Source organism: Hippoglossus stenolepis, chromosome 12 (genome assembly GCF_022539355.2).
Source record: "Hippoglossus stenolepis isolate QCI-W04-F060 chromosome 12, HSTE1.2, whole genome shotgun sequence".
NCBI classification, from domain to species: Eukaryota; Metazoa; Chordata; class Actinopteri; order Pleuronectiformes; family Pleuronectidae; genus Hippoglossus; species Hippoglossus stenolepis.
In genome coordinates this window covers 12,180,074-12,197,683 of record NC_061494.1, presented here as the reverse complement: position 1 = coordinate 12,197,683, position 17,610 = coordinate 12,180,074, and the positions used below count along the sequence as shown (strand labels likewise).

Here is a 17,610-nt window from a genome sequence, read left to right as displayed (position 1 = left end):
AAAACAACTGTGCAATGGAATTTGTGGTTGTAGAAAATAGCTTTTTCTTAAATGCTCTCCATACAGTGGGACATGAACCTCTTGGTAAAAGAAATTTAAACTATTTAAGTCTGAGTTTTGTTTGGAAATATCCTGGTTTGTGTAACGTTCACATGCTTGTTTGTGATGAAATACTGCGGCTAAGAGTTACACAACGAAATGAACAATAGAGAATGAAATGAAACAAGACATTTTCTACCATCACACAAATGTATGTGTATGTATGTATATAGGCATATGTATATATATATATATATATATATTTTTTTAAATACTAAGACAAGAAGGTGATAAGACAGGAGCCATTATAAAAATAACTGACTCTATAAACATATATCAAATCTTGAAAATATTAAATATTGATGAAAAGGTTAATGGAGACATATCGCTCGTTTTTTCTTTCCTAGTTGTTTATATAGGTTTTTTGTGTGTTTAAAAACATAGTAAAGTTAAAGAATCCAAAGTCTGTGGTACAGGGAGCTCCTCTCCCCACTGAAAACACTGAAGCTGAAGAAAAATTATACAATTACCTAAATCATTTCTTCTACAAAAAATCTGTTAAATTACAGTTTAATTTTTTTCAACCAAAGACTAAATCTAAGATGGGAAGACAAGTATTGTTCTAAATGAGAACTGTATTAAATTAGAGCTAAATATACAACCACATTGTATTCATGAATCACCTGTATATCTGAGAGCTCTGGGAACCTGACAGAATGTTTATATACAGAAGAGATGACACAGATATTTTGTACTTCTCTGATCTTTGTTTGCACAGATTGTAGCTGTACTTTCCCCCTGATAATATAAATCGTCTTGGGCTCCCCACATTTACAACTTCTTTGTTTTACGGACAAAACACACAACCCTCAACATGTAAGGTGTCATCAGCCATCTAGAATAAACCGTTTGAACAACTGTCCTTGTGTTTTAAGGTCTCAGTGGAGATTTCAGCTGTCACAGTTAAACATGGAATTCACCGACTCCTTTTGATGACACGTTATGTAAACTAGCTATTATGTCACCGAAACACATTAATAATATCATCATCATCATCCAATGTTAATTTAAATGATGTGTCATGAAAGTATGATTAATGATAATTAAACTAAATCAAATCATAATGTTGTGTCTACTCAGTCCGTTGCTCATTTTGTGAAAAAGACTAATATTTGTTTTTTACAGCCAAACACAAAACTTTATTAAATTCCTCTGAGACTGATCGATCCCCTTTGTGTTTTCAGTCGTCTCAATGACCTGTTTCATGTTAATGTCACTGCTGCTTTTAGACGAGTAGAGGCACTTCACGTCGAGGCCACAACGACACGGGACTTGCTCAGACTTGTCGGCAGGGATAAGAACAGCCAGAGGAGCAGATCATGACGACAGCACGGAGCAGGGATTGTGTGTCACAAAGGGTGACTCAAAGAGAGGCTGCTTCAGGTAAAGAAAATCCCTGTCACTTGGTGCACACGTTACTAAATCTTCACACACCCAGATTCAAGACGCAGCCGAACAATGGTGGAGATATCTTGTTCTTCACGACACCTTTCCGAGGAAGAACCGGGGAACTACCAGAGGTGTTAATGCCTGGATGAAGGAGTCTGTACATTACATCACGCACATTGTGAAATAGTATCATGACTGCAGCAACAGTTTCCAGTTAATTAGTTATGGCAATGGTGATTTCATTTCCTGACTTTATCTCAATCATTTACATATGAAACAAAAGAATGGATAGAAAAGAAAAACGTATTTTCAAATGAACTTGATAGACACATTTAACTGCTGATGATAAGACGAAAAACAGAAGTGCCCTGCAGAAGTTACTTTAAAATTCATTAATAACCTTTAATAAATGTGGACAAGCCTGTTTCTGTCATCTGTCCAGAGGCATTGTCTTCTCTGATCAACCGCACCGTGAAGCTGAACATAATCAAAATCGGTTCATTTAACTGTTATTTTTGGAAATGTTCTCATTGGCTTTTTTGCAGGAATTTAGATGAGAACTCGTTGGATTGTAAGTGCAAACTCACCAGTTAGGTTAGCATAGCATACAGGGTGTTAACAGTGTTTGTCTGTTGTGCTAAGCTGAGATAACCAGCTGCTCTAGCTACATATTCAGTGTATTGATGTACTATACCATTCGGCAAAAAAAATCATCTTTCCCAACTTTCTCAAAATGTCAAACTGTTATTTTAGTTTTTTCCAACTCCTTGAAGCAACATGATGTAACTTTTTCTGAACCACAGCGCCCTCTGCAGCCACGCGATGTGATCATTCTGTTGAGCTGTGTCCGAGCGATTTTGTGATTTTAATTCAGAGAAAAAACTAACTGACTACGTAGTCTCACTTACTGGACTGAAACACAACTAAACTCTGTTTAGAATATGAAAAGTTTCCTCATTGGAAAATGTATACTTTTTACTTCTTAGCCTTTTTAAGTGATCTACGGTTCAGTATACTTTTTAACTCGCTGGGCCTGATTCTGACAATTAAGCTGCCACTGTTAGTCAGTATAACCACTTACAGGAAATCTTACTCACTTAGTTAGAAAGTGCAAGACCTGGCATTAACGGTCAGAATTGGGAAAGAAGGGGAACCGTTCTCCCGATTCCAAGTCAGTTTACAAAAAAACTAAGGGTAACCTTTAAACTTTAGGGTAAAAACATTGTATAGAGTCGCTTTAAAACTTACTGCTTTCTCAAAACAGCAGCTTAGGACTAGAAAACTGTTTAAACATTTCCAGGTGTACAGTGATGTATTTGGGCTACAACCAGTGGCAGGACAGGTTCACTTTACTTCGCCAAATGTTACTTAGAGCCTCTGGATACTTGACATGCAATTCTGACCTGACCTGAAAAAATGCTTTGGGGCTGATTGTGGAGATTTACTGAAGATGGACGACATCCAAAATTCTAAAGTTTCTCCACCACTGTGGGGTTAAAACATTCCCTCTGTCACGATGCTGCCTCACAGGGAGTGTGGGTGTCTGATTAAAACAGGAAAAGCAGGAACATTTGATTCTGAAAATAACACAACTCAGTATATATATATATATAAAAAATAAAAACCATGATATCTTCAGGATGTTCATGTCTATGCATTCGACAGCTCTGCTTTCAGTATCAATATGGTGCAAATACATCATTGTTCTGTCAGAGCTACATAAAAGGTAATTTTTTTTTCATATTCAGAATAAAAACCACTGAAAAGCCAAGGTCCATTTATAAGATTTGATTTTTGTTAACACAGAAAGAATAGCAGCCTTTAGAAAAGGGTTTGTACAGTCTGAGTGTCAGCAGTGCAAATGTTTGCCAAAAGAATATATGCTTTTGAACAGAATCCATCTAAAGAATAATACATATATGCACTAACCCTTGAAAATACCATACAGTATGTACTGAAAACACTGTGACACCTTGAGAAACACACTTCGATCAGTCCTGGGTGCTTTTGGTTAAATTGGTTTTGTGCCTTCACAGGAAGCTGCCAATTAGGACCATAGGACCATAGAATCAGGACCATACAAAAAGATGGACGACGTGTCACCACTTCCTCCGGTTGTACAAAAATTTGGCTAAAACATCCTCTAAATGGGTTGCGCCATCTTAAGCTTTTGACATGATTTGGAGCCAGAGTCTGCACGGTAGGGATCCTGGTATGGAGGATCCAGCCGATATGTTCAACCAATCGCAGGTCAGTCTCAGCTGTGAATCATGACGCTTCACCCTGTTTATATAGCATCAAATAACTAATTAAAACATAAGTTCATGGAAAAAGAAACGGTCGATTGGATAATCTAAGGATGGAGAAAAAGAAATTGAGTTTATTAGTCGGAAAATAGAATACGATTTTTGTGTGTAATGATGTAAAATCCATTGAAAAACGCAAACTGATGATTTTGATGCAACAAATGATCCAGTTTGTGTTAATAGATGGTTTAGTTCCAGTAAATTGACTTTAATTAACGCAGCATTTCCTCCTGAGAAACAGATTTGTCAGTTACTCAAAGGACTTAGTCAGAACAGACCAGACAGGTTGAAGAATGCCAGATGTCACCAACAGGTGCTCATGACTGCACATGTTTCATCTAGACCTACTAGTGCAGCCCCATCCCTGCAGCAGTTATTTAAATTGTTCCACCTTGATATTTCAAGCATATGTGAGATAAAATGGAGAGTAATGATCCCTGTCTTATTAGTTTAAGTTTATGATTGGGATTAGTGGACTTTTTCTCTTTGTGGAACTTCTGCTTACAACACAAGTGCTTTGATTAAAATGGCCACATGCACCTAAGATACAATTTGTTAAGAATGAAAAAAATAGGCATGTGAACACCGATGTATAAATGTGCATTATTGTCTCGGTTGGTGTAAACGCAGCACTGAACAGAGTATTTGGATAAGGCCCGGTGTCATGAGTCATCAAAGCCTCTTTAAGTGTGTCATTATCTTGATTTTTCGTCGGTGTGAACTTCGTCCCTGAACAGGGAAGGGGAGTGGCTGAAAGTCTCAAACAGGTTTATGGCTGCCTGTGAGCAAGTTTCATTTGCATGTCAAAACTGGAATCCACACCCTCCACCTGCAGACTCCTTATCGTGCCGAGACACCTCCTTGTCTTAGTCTCTTCCAGCTGGAACACAAAAGCTTCTCTGAATACTGAGCACTGGGTGAACATACATAAAGTCTACGAGGGATATTCGGAGGAAAAAACAAGAGGATTTTCACAAAGTTCAGAATCTACATGTAAGTTGCTGTTGTTCAGTAAAAATTAATGGCGTTGTTAGTTGCTCACTGTGCATTTGAAGCCTCAGAGACGCAGCAGCTCTGTAAGAAGATTAAAAAAGCTGTTTGAAATGAATTCTCTGATCAGCAGGAAGCTTGTGATGAGATGTGTAAATAAATATGCTGTTTGAACAAGGTTATGATGTTTGGTGCCGGTAATGATTACACAGATGAAGCGAAACATTAAAGAACAATAACCTGTTTTAATGATAGGTATAAATATAGCCTACTTCACTAATAGCTATTCAGTGTTTCTTTTTCAGTTTTCTTGTACAAGTAAATCCTGAACTCAAAGTATGTTTGACACCTCAGAGATGATTGTATGTTAAGTGTTAGACTCTTTGCAGTGAAAGACACATCTTCTGCATAATAGCACAAAAGAAACTCTCCTGAAAGTGAAAGATTCACACCCCCTCTCTTGCAGGTTTATAGTCATCATCAAAGTCTCAAAAATCACAGTTCCCTTGTTTGAACACCAGTTTCTGTCTAACTGCCATGGACGATCACCCTTATTCAGCGGGTATTAAGAGGTGTCATAACTTCACATCTCCTTTGCCGCACGTCATGTGATTTGAAAATACTTGGATGAGGTGAAGTGAGGATGAAGTGAAATCAAATATTGAAACAAGTTCTTGCCCGCTATAAGGTTTTCAACTGTCATTAGACTTTATACTACATATTCAGTGAGAGATTCATTTAGGGGCATTCAGGCTACATTTTACTTGTCTTTTTTGGAGTCAGTGCCTGTTTGCAGTAATTTTAAAAGTTTTACTAAACTCCAACTTTATTCCATAGTAATGCAATTACTATTATACAAGCTATGTAGTCCCTCACAAACATCACGTTTTTATTTTATCTTTACTGGCTTTATTTTACCCCATCTCATCTTAACTACAGGTACAGTTTCATATGATGTACTTATAATACTGTTTAAGTCTATGTAATCAACTTAAATAATACGTAAATATATATACGTACATGTATTGCTGTGCTTTTGCACCCAACATAAACTCTTTATAATGTAATGTGAACACTGGAACTGTCGATTAACTACAAAGATAGGAACCAGTGAATCAAGTGCTAATTGGGAAACAGTTCCCGAATAATTAATCGGAGTTAAGAGTTAATCCCAATAAATACATGAAGAGCATTGTCAATATGCAGACTCACAGATACCGAGACATGAGACACTGGTTCATTAACGTCAGCCTTTTATTAACTTATCTTTACCCTCTATAATGTCTGTTTCACAGAAACAGTTAGTTGGCTGTTATGTTAGCAGATACTGGAATTAGCCTCTTGGTTTATCATGTGGTTATCATTTGGTATTATTGGTCTTCAAATACCTTTCAGTTATTTTGAAAGTGATACTGGTTTGTTTTGTTTAGATAAGGATCAGAGATTATCTGGTCATTTGAACATGGCTGTTTGCTTGGCCTGTGGTGATGCTGGTCGCAGCTTTCTATCTGAAACTGAAAAAGTGATCCTCACTAATTCAGCTGTTGAAAGTAAAGACTGGCTTCTGGATCCTGAACCCTGAAGCCACAGCAGCAGCACAAAGAGCTGTTCACCTGTTTATTCAAAGTTCTGTGAAGCTCGACTCAGTATGCAGAACCGCGTTGTCATGAACGTACTGCGGTCCTTTTTCACTTACATTGATAAGTCCCAGCCACTGACTTCCTCAGAGCACTGGTCGCCTGTTTATTCAAACTTATTGAACGTACCGCGTGTCTATACCCAACCAAATTCGACACTGCACTTCCCCGGCCCTTTACAATTCACTTGAAGTGTCAAGCCAGTGCATTCCACAAACAGAAAGGCAGGGATTTCTGCAACTACTTTCAAATCTTTGATTAATTGCAAGTGTTGAGAATACCTTAGGCAATAACTATGCAAAAAAGGCTAGAACACAGTACCAGGAAAACCAGAAGACTTGAAAGTCACGTTACCTTACTATTGCACTATGACTTTTTACATGTACTATATTTAAGCTTAAAGATTAATTTAATTGTGGTTTTACACTATATGACATTATACGTGCTACATTATGGCTTAACAATATTACCTTTACATACAAGTTTTTGTAATCATGACACTTTCATGTATGACGTTACTGTTTACTTTGATTAATTTAGCTTTAAAAAATCCAGTCTTTGGGCCTTTTCCACCTTGATATGTGTTTGATGTTTTTAAATTATGTCACTGGTTTCTATTATCCATGACAGGTTTGCTGAAACAGTCTGGAGCAATGGAGTCTCCAGAATTTTCCACGCTGTCATCCTCGAGGGGAGAGTTTAAATCAGAGGATTATATCCAGCCCCACTACAAAGAGACATATCGCCTGGCGATTGATCGCCTGGTGAGTGACGGCAGAGACAGTTACCAGGAGTTTCTCAAGATAGAGCGTATCGGGAGCTTCCTGTCGGAGGATGAGCTCCTTTTTATCACGTCAAATGCAGAACAGCTCCCACCTCAAAAACACACAGAGGAAAAAGATGAGCCACCGGACAGCCAATCATCATCAGGGACCTACTGGCCACTCCACTCCGATGTGGACACGCCGGATTTGGATTTAGGGTGGCCGGAGGTCATTCATGAAAAACTACAGACAAATATTGATCTGCTCTTTCATCCACCAAGACAAAACAACCCCAGTATCAAAGACATGATCCGTAAGCATATTCAGGATGCAAGACAGGTAATCAACAGTGTGCTGACGTGCACATGCACACACATGCACAAACACGTGTCTCCATGACTTCGGACATTGTCTTACATTGATTTCCTAGAGACCTCCCTTACCTTAGTTACTAATTGCCTAACCGTAACTGTATCTTAAAATATTTTCATCCATGATCTTTTCGGGGGTGTAAAGAACCGGGAACCGAAGCGGGAAGATCCTTGCTGTGAGGCTCCCGTGCTAACCATCACACTACCGTCACCCATTTAATACACGTCTTCACCTTAGAAGGAAATGACCTACATTATGCGGACTTGCTTTTTGTCCCCATAACGAAGATAAGTGTCTGACATAATGCATTCCAGATAGCCACTTACCCTAACCTTATAACCATCACAACCAGTTGCCTAGCCCCAACCCTGATTCTAACCCTAAAACCAAGTCTTAACATAAACTCACACAAGTATAAGCTCACACAAGTTTGCGCAGCTATCCTTGCCAGAAAATTGCAGTGACTTTCATACATTGTAGACAGCCAAATAAAAATCGTATCCCTATCCTTGACCATGACCAACTCATGCCTAGCCCTCAGCCTAACCTAACCACAATTCACAACTTAACCCGGACCTAAGAATATAAGTTTTGCCTTATAAGGACTGCATGGGGTTTGGTCCCCATGAGAATAATTGGTCCTGATACACAAACCCATACCCTTACCTTAACCATCACAACTAAATGTCTAACCCTAACCATAGACCGAACCTAAACCTAAACCTCACCCAAACCCTAAAACAAGTCTTAACCCTCAAACAGTCTGATGAAATAGTGAAGACGGGTCAAAATGGTCCTCACAAAGATGTAAGTGCAAGTACACACAATTTGTTGTGACCTGTTCACACTTCTGTCTGAGCAGACAAACTAACTCAGACATAACTTCATGTTTCTCTACTGAGTATAACTGGAGAAAGAGGCTTGTCTATGGTATGTGACATGTACTTTAACCCCCCGAGGCAGCTCCACAGATTTCTGTTGTTCTCAGCTTCGAGAGTAGAGGAGTGCCTGCCGGGGTGGATGAGGTCAAATTCTGGTTTTGCCACCTATCATCTTGAGAGTAAAGTGTGAGAACCAGTTAGAGTAATCCCTTCCCATGCCTCAGTTACTTCTCAGACTGCGTCATTATGATTCATAAACTGTTCATTGTTCTGACTCAATTAAACCAACCTTCACAAAAGTGTAACAGGTTCTGGGCAGAAAAAGACTCAGTTTCTCTCTTCAACTCACAAAGAGCCAATGAAACCCTCTTTGTTGTTACAACCAGTGCAGTATAAAATAATTCACTTTCAATAAAGTTAAGTAAGTCATGAGACACAGCAGTTGAAATCTCTTGTATCTGACAAACAGCAACTTTGGAGGGAATATTCATTTAGATGTATGCATTGGTTGGACATTGCACAGATGATTAAAAGCGACCCTTCTCATGGTTCATCTGAGTGATAGAAATCTTTTTAGACAAACGTACCACACAGGAAATGAAAAGAGGGAAAGGAATTAGTTGGACATTAGTTCATTAAACAGCTCATTACTGCCACTAGGACAAAGTATTATGTTGCTGCTTCATAACATTCAGTATTTTCAAAGTGCACATTATCATGATGAACTTTTACTGAAGTCTCATTAGGCCTGAAGGGAAATTACAGATTACAGAGAAAAAACCTTTCCCAAAATATTCTTCCCAGGATGACAGAAATATTTTAAATTGTAGATACAAAAACTTATACCTTGTCATTTCAGAAACTCTTCCAGGAATGATAGAAAATGATTTGGGATCAATAAATATTGTGTTTATTATACATACTAAAACCTTTATCCTCCACTTGTCATCCACTTGTATATCCCTTATATATATATATATATATTGGCTCCTTTTACTGCACATTCTTAGACTGTCTTCCATTAACCACAACTCTAGCATTTTTGTGTGTGTCTGTCAGACTCATGTTTTCTACTCTTGTTCATGAACTGTGACTTTATCTTTTATCGATAAAATCACAGGTTCGCCAGGTGTGAAGTGGTCAAATGTATTACAACCCCTCTGGTCTTAACTGATTTATTTACCATGTCCTGCAGGTCGTTGCCATTGTGATGGACGTGTTCACTGATGTCGACATATTCAAAGAGATTGTTGAAGCCAATGTGCGAGGAGTTGCAGTTTACGTGCTTTTGGATGATTCGCATTTGAAATGTTTCCTCACAATGGCAGAAAATCACGATGTTAAAATTCAACAACTCAGAGTGAGTACCGCACATGACTTAAAACATCCATGTGACCATTTTCTTGATTCTAACGTACATTACATTGAAAATTATTAGTTTTTTTGAGGTTGTCGTTGCTTCGAGTTGTTGACAAGAGGACGTACCCTAAATTTTTGTACATGTATATTTTACATATGACTCCAAATTTACATACAAGCCAATGTGTATTCATCTTTTACTGTTGTGGAAACAAAGTCTCATTTCAAAATCTGGTTTATCCTGTTGATTGGGTGGAGTCATAATTATTTACCTGCACTAGAGACACGGTGTTAAACCAAACACACCCTTTAAATTCACATAAAGTGCACATCATATACAACCAGTTGCAGCAGAAACCAACAAATGCAGCATTACAAAACTTCAGAATGGTGTTTAACAAAGCAACGCCATTTCTCAGCTGTTTTTGAGTGACATATTTGTGATCTTATTCTGTAAACTTCAACAGTGGTAATAAAAACTCTGACATTTTCCTTTCACTGCTCTGGTGACAGAACATGAGGGTGCGCACTGTGAAAGGTCAGGATTACCTCTGTCGATCAGGAGCAAAATTTCATGGCGCAATGGAGCAGAAGTTTCTTTTAGTCGACTGCCACACAGTGATTTATGGCTCATACAGGTAAATAAGCATGGCTTCACATCAGAAGAGCTCCGAGGACTAGCTTGTGGGCACAGTTCTAGTCACAAGCTGCGTCACGAGAAAAAATGCCTCTTTAAAATGTGGCAGCAGCTTTTGTTTGTTCTTTCAGTATAAATGTAAATATAGACTTTGCAAAAAAAACATCTCCCAGAACCAGTGTTATCTTTTAAATATTTTTTGTATTTTTGTCCCAAATGACTTAGAGATTAAATTAAATTGAATGTTTTTAAACGATAATTATGTTTTTTAAATTCAATATGTTCATGTTTTTATGTTTGTTTACAGCTTCACTTGGTCATTTGAGAAGATTAATCTGAGCATGGTACAGGTCATCACAGGCCATCTGGTGCAGATGTACGATGAGGAGTTCCGAACCCTCTATGCCCGGTCGACTGTGCCAGCTAAACTGGGCCTTCCGGAGTGCTCCATCCAACACAACGGGCCTAATGGACAACAGATTTTACCAGCATCTCATTCTGCCCAGAAAATTGAGCGGAGGGATGTGCTAAGGCACACACTGGACACTGTCTATCGGAAGACCTGTGAGAGGAAACTGGGCCTGAGAGACTATGAGGAGAGGCTCTTAGAAGAGGAACCAAAGAACCATGGGCCTACAGAGGCGATGAACCACTTGAAAAGGCACAGCTATGCAGGGGAGAGACAAGATGTATATACGCCACAGAACATCCAGCCCAGGGCAAGCCACTGGAATATCTCCAGAGAAACAGGAAACAGAATAAACTATCCCACGGACAATTATGTGCCACAGATATACAGAGGTCAAAACATTTATAACGACAGTGACAAACACATTCTGTCCATGCAGCAGAATACGCCAACACTGGAGAATACATCAAAGTCATTCATGCGCACATTGCGGATCGAATCTTACCTCAACAACCCTGACGTCCCATTTGGAGACTCTTCTGACTATTTAGACCAGTTTGAACCAATGGACAGAGCTGGTTCTTTGATGCAGGGACGAACTAGGTCTTCCTTTGTTTTAAGGCCAACTATACCAGAGCACATGGAGCCAAATAGAGCAGCACCACACACTTCTCTGCACTACACATCGATGCAGTGGAATCCAACAGCAGCTTGTGAGAATAGAATAAATAATGACGAATTCATAATGAAGAGTCAAAGTTCACAGATTTTGGATGACAATCGCAATAATGCAAGCTATGGTCCAGGAAGGAACCCTTACCAATCTCCTTATGCCAGTTTAGGCCGAGCTAAAGGTGGACATATGATGACAAACCCTGACATCCTGACAGACAGTTGGCAAAAAAGGCATAGCCTGGCAGATCCGAGATCAAACACAGAGTACGGACATGAATCATCAGGTCACATGTACGGAGCTTTTGCAAGGATGCCCATTAATAGGAGCACAGCAGGGATCAACGCTCAGAATGGTGCATATGTGTCAAATCTGAATGACGATCAAAGATCTGTCTCTCATTATGATGTCAAGAATATCAAAGGTACAAAGAGCCCCGGTACCCCCAACTGGCTGGACTCACCATGTAGGACTGTGTCTGCAGCAGCACTGGATGTGAAAAGCAGGGATTTGATGGCTAAACCAAACAGCAAGGGCTCTCAACCTTTACCCCAGAAGGGCTCCAGGAACATTCAATCCATGCTGAACATACCAGAGAAAAAAGAGGGTTCAGTCAGGAACATTGAAACGTTGAGTATCACCTCAGGTGCAAGTACAGACACTTTAACAGCTGAGGATGAGGTGAAACAATCAGATGGATTTGGAAGACTCCACAGAAACAAATCTAGCCCAGTCAGGTCCTCCTCAGAGCACCAAAGGAAGTGGTCAAAGGACGGACATCCAAACTTTACGAAACCGCAGCTGACGACTGAGGAGCACAAACATTCCCCGCAGGTCTCTCGCCCCGATACAACCAGACAGCAGAAATCCACCCCTCTGGACAAAAGTGTGAGGCCCAGCCTTGACACAGGCAGCTGGACAAAAAGCAGAGGAGCAGAAAGTCGCCTGTATAGCAGGTATGAGCCGTTCTCCTCATTGGAAAAGAAACACTCTCTGCACTCTCCACACGGCTTTGGAAACACACGTTCCCAGGAGAAAAACAAAAGCCCTCCTAAAGCTGAGGCAGAGGCCGACCTCAGCCGGGCTACACGAGGACTCCATGAAAATAAGCTGGAGAAATTTTTTCATAGAGTGGGGAATCTCATACACAAGAACAAATACTGACTGCTGCATTTACAGAACACATGATCTGCATGGGTCTCGTCAATAATGACTAACGGGCACACGGGTAATATTAATATTTGAATCAATGACTGGATATAAAGATGGACGACATGACAGCTCCCTAACAATGAAGCCAAATCTTTTTGATCGTCCTCTGGTGGCTGGCTGCATTGTAGGTCATAAACCCGTCTACTCCATGTTAGGAGAGATGAACCAAACTAAAAAGTCTATGTACACAATAAGTACATTTTTCTCAAAGTCGTTTTCTCTCATTTAAGTCACTCTCATTACACAAGTTTGTTTTTAATTCGTTATTAGATAAAAACATGATAAAACTTCATGATTGACAACTAAGACTGACCTGTGATTGGTTGAGCTTGTGTATCAGCAGGACCTTGACACTTTGGCTCCATACAACGATAACTACTGCACAAACTCTGGCTCCAAATTATGTCAAAAGCGCATGATCTGGGATATTTTAGTTTCATTTTTGCACAACAGGAGGAAGCGAAGATGCATCGTCCATCGTTATTTATAGTCTATGATTTGTATCAATGGCCTTTATTTCTGTGTTTACTTTGCAAAGCACTGTTTACACGTCGTTGTCTGCTTCTTTAACTCTCATGCTGTTTTGAGTTAGCTTTTCACTAGCTTCAATCAAGGTAATGAATTCTAATGCTGTCAAAAGATGTTTTGGATGCTCTGAATAATAGCTGTGTGAAAATATCCGAGGTCTGTACAATTTGTTACTGAAATGTAAATGTGTACGCATACCGATGTGCTGATGTGTTTCATCAGAGGATTCTGACCTCGTCTTTTAGGTATGTTAAGGTAAAGCTGTTGCATATACCTTCAACACAAAATCTAACCAGTGCTCCTTATGATGGAAAACATATCTGTACATAGTCACATCCTTGATATTTATGTGCCTGACAGAGGTTTTATGAATGCTATGGGGGTTGCAATAAAAAAATGTAATGTAATCCAATGACTGAAGCTTTCCTCTTCAAGAGAAATCTTCCATCAAAGGTTTTGTTTTATGTAATGAAAATTGTGTGTCAGAGAAAGGCAAGCTTTGACTGTTATCTTAATAAAAGATACAGGAAATTAGAGATGACCTTGAGCATCTGGGGGGTAGCTTCAAAAGTTATTACAGCTAATGTTACATCCTATAGAAAACATAAAAGACCAAATAATTCAAACATTCAAATTGGTTTGCATTAATAATAGAATATGTTCTTGGACTTTAACAAAAACACATTATGTGCACATGAGCATCACCCACAGCTCAACATAGGCTAGAAATAATCCAAACAATTCCCCTCATTAAAAACTGAAACAATTACATTTTTGTTTTGGAATGAGACACCACAGTCTTGTTAGTTTGAGATGAGAGAGACCTGCGGTGAAGGAGAGTAGAACGTGGTGCGCCCCCAACAGGCTGAACACTTAATGTACTTAATATAAAGCACGCAATAGCTCATCTGGTTGAGCGGGTGCCTCATGCACAGGGGCGTGAGTTCTCCTGCGGCCACGGTAGATTGTGTTCCAACACGGCTGATATGTGATGCTGATGAAATGTTGATGAAAATTATGGGTGACGGCAGGATGTCCGGGAATCATGAAGATTACATGCTTTCCAGTAGAGTTCAGCAGAAAAAGTTACAAATTACAAAAAAGTATCAAATCAATTCGCCACTGTCTCACTGTTCCGCTTTTTGTGGTGATTACACCAAAGTTAAGAAGAAGAAAATGACCTGTTATCAGGAGTAACAGCTCCCTTGAGCAACGTTTTGACTCAACAAAGATCGTCTTGGCAACTGATTGTTATAAAACAACGGTGAGAGGAAGCTGAAATAGACCAAATCATGATCACAGGCAAAACACACACTCCAGCTTAGAGCTCATAATAAACTGTCAAAAACACACAAGCAAAAACATTGTCATGCTTATGAGAAACATTTAATCTTTAAGTTTTAAAACTTTAGTGTAAAAGTTTACTTTTAAGGGTCTATGGTGTTAAAACAAATGTTCAAAAGCAGTGACCGATCTTTTGCAGTCACGGCTCCTCAGCTCGGAAACACTCTGCCGGAGGATCTGAGGCTTGCTAGATGTATCTAGTCACAGTTGGTGGGAATCTGCCACTTATATGAAAATTGCAGTCATTACATTGCATTAGTTTCCTTGCAATTATTATTTTCTAATTAGCACAGATATGTGATTAAAGACAGCATCTACGGAAGCAAACCTCTTGATTTTTATAGAATATTGTGTATGAAGAAAAAAAATTAAGATATTATTATTAGACCCTTTTTGCTTATTTTCTGAGAAAGAAAAACTCTTGTGCATGTAATGTACTTTCATTTGAAGAGGACGGTGATGCATCCGCTTGAATATAATTTACAGCAGAGCACATTAAATTTCCTCAAGTCTCTCTTTGAGAGAGAAATTTGATCGTGAAACATTATTTAAAATAGAATTTCACATCCGAACACATTTTATGTATAATCTTACTACTTGTGGATCTTTACACCGACTTTTTGGAGATGCGCAGCAAAGTTTGTTGTACAATGACGAACAAGGCATTGTATTGTATTCTCTTCTGCTTAGTGCAGCAAATGAGCAGGTGCCCTTAGTGAATGAATGTCAGAATTACAGCTGGGAAATAACATTGTGCACAAGTGATTGCTGCTGCACCTAATTTCCAGGTGCAGAGAACTCCTGCAAGATGAACAATCCCTTCTGTAATCACAGAGCAAGAATAAATGTAGCAGCCTCAACATTATGTGATGCAATGCAGCCACAACCTCCTTTTCTTCTCTGACAGCTACAGATCCTCTCGGTTTGATGAGGATCTGGAACTCAGTTAAAATATGTGACAGTGGAGTTCTTCGATGCACTTGAAGCACATCTTTCATGTGGTCGGCTGATGCTGATTTTGACATTGCTGCGAGCATTTCCTGTGAGCCTCATTGAAATGCAGTGCACTTCCAGCAATTGAATTCCACTCTAGGGGTGAATGGATGTTGCCTGATCGCGTTGCTGCTCTCCCCACCTTAAGGGAAGGGAAAGAAAGAAAAAAAAAAAACTTCCAAACTGACAGTCGGTCTTCAGCTCCACTGTCTCCTGGCCACTATATATGTTTTGGCCACTATACAAATGTAGCAGGCTGCTGTGTGTGTATGTATCTTATTTGAGTGGACAAAGTGATTTCCCTTGAAACCAATTAGAAATTCACAACAATACAACATTGGAGAATATTGTTTGAATCTTTCTGAAAATATAAGCAAAAATAATCAAATTCATGCATATTATAACAAGCAGTTTCTGCTTTCTTCGAACATAATTTCCTCTGTTCAGATTCTTCCCATCAAATATGAACACGTTGCAAAGATTTACTATCTTTCTGATGGTTCTCCTGACATTTTCAGTTTCTCCCACACATTTGATCTAATATTTGACATTCTGCAGACAGCGTATTTGGAAGAAGTCTTAGAAGATATTACAGTTACAGACTTCCACACAGCTTAGATACTACATAAAAATGTTTCACAGCTGCACAAGAAACAAGCTAAAAGATAAAAAATAAAAAAAATCAACATATCAGCAAAAGATAAAAATGTCCCCAGGCGTGACAATTCTTCTATAAACTAAACTGACATAATAAAAGTTTGAGTTGAAGTTTAAACTGTGTCAGACCTCTCGGGTCTCTGCTCCATAGCTCCACCTGCTGGTAATAGACCAAGATATATTATAGAAATGCTTCTCTATGAGACAGAGCGGAGTCTCAGATCGTACAGCAAGGCTCTGCTGGCTGCTCCTACGTCCCCGCTAAAGACGAACAGTGACCGATCGTTTGCAGTCACGTCTCCTCAGCTCGGAAACTCTCTGGCCAAGGATCTGAGGCTTGCAGAATCAATGACATCTCTTAAATCAATGTCTTTTTTTTTTCTTGCCTTTTATTAACCCAAGTACACCATTTTTATTGCCTACGTGTGTTTTCTGTTTCATTATTCTATTGTTATGGTTTTAATTCTGTAATTTAAAGTCTTATCTCTGTATTATTTTATTCCCTCGTCTCATTTAGCTTAGTCCTGAAATGTTTTGTTGCTGCGTTGTTATTCTTATTCATATTATCAACAGAAGATGTATGTTGGATTACAATAGACTGTGCCGTAGATAAATTATATGATATGTAAATACATGTACATGCATCTGAGTGGAGTTCCACTGTGGATATGAGTGGCTGCATGTGACTTTGTAATTACTGTCTAGATCAGGATATGTCTACATTCCCCCCCCAACTACCTTTGTGCATTAATATAATCATGATGTAATACTGTACCAAACCTACAGATTCATACAAACATGTGAAAGGTCTGCATGGAGTATGAAAGACTGACTTTATCCCACATCACTGAGAAGTTTGTGTATGATTATACTGTATATTATTAGAAAAGTTGAGCAGGCACAGGTAGGTCAAACTTTGAGTCAGAGATCAGTAGGTTAAATGCAGTTTTGTGTCAACGGTACATTTTACTTGAAATGTATAATCTCTTGTATTCTATGTGTGGGAGGCTTTGTCTCCTCATGAATATATACCAACGAAGGAAACTTTGGAGATCTGATGAGAATGAACCCAATCAAGAAAGCAAACTACTGTTAAACCGTGATAATGATCTAATTTCATTTTTTATAAACTTTTTTTTGATCCAGACTCAAATCAATACTTCGGAGTTTGAGGCAACCTGAGAAAATAAGAGTTAATAAATCTTTCCTTTTTCCACTCTGTCTCAGGTTTAATGAGTTTTTCCAACCGTGAAGATGGAGTGCAGATATTTTATTATTCTTTGTCTTTGCATATTCAGTCTTTATTGAATGAATTTATGAATGTCATGAAGGCAAATTTAAGTTTTTCAGAAAGTTACTG

The 17,610-nt window shown here is 38.9% G+C and overlaps 1 protein-coding gene across 1 annotated transcript; it reads left to right on the top strand.

Moving 5' to 3' along the window:
- Positions 1–4,646: 4,646 nt before the first annotated feature.
- Positions 4,647–14,983, top strand: fam83b (family with sequence similarity 83 member B). The gene is made up of 5 exons (XM_035172066.2): positions 4,647–4,787; positions 7,052–7,524; positions 9,634–9,798; positions 10,311–10,435; positions 10,742–14,983. Exons 2-5 carry the CDS (start codon positions 7,075–7,077, stop codon positions 12,678–12,680), a joined length of 2,679 nt encoding a protein of 892 aa, XP_035027957.1. The 5' UTR covers positions 4,647–4,787; positions 7,052–7,074; the 3' UTR covers positions 12,681–14,983.
- The last annotated feature ends 2,627 nt before the right edge of the window (positions 14,984–17,610 follow it).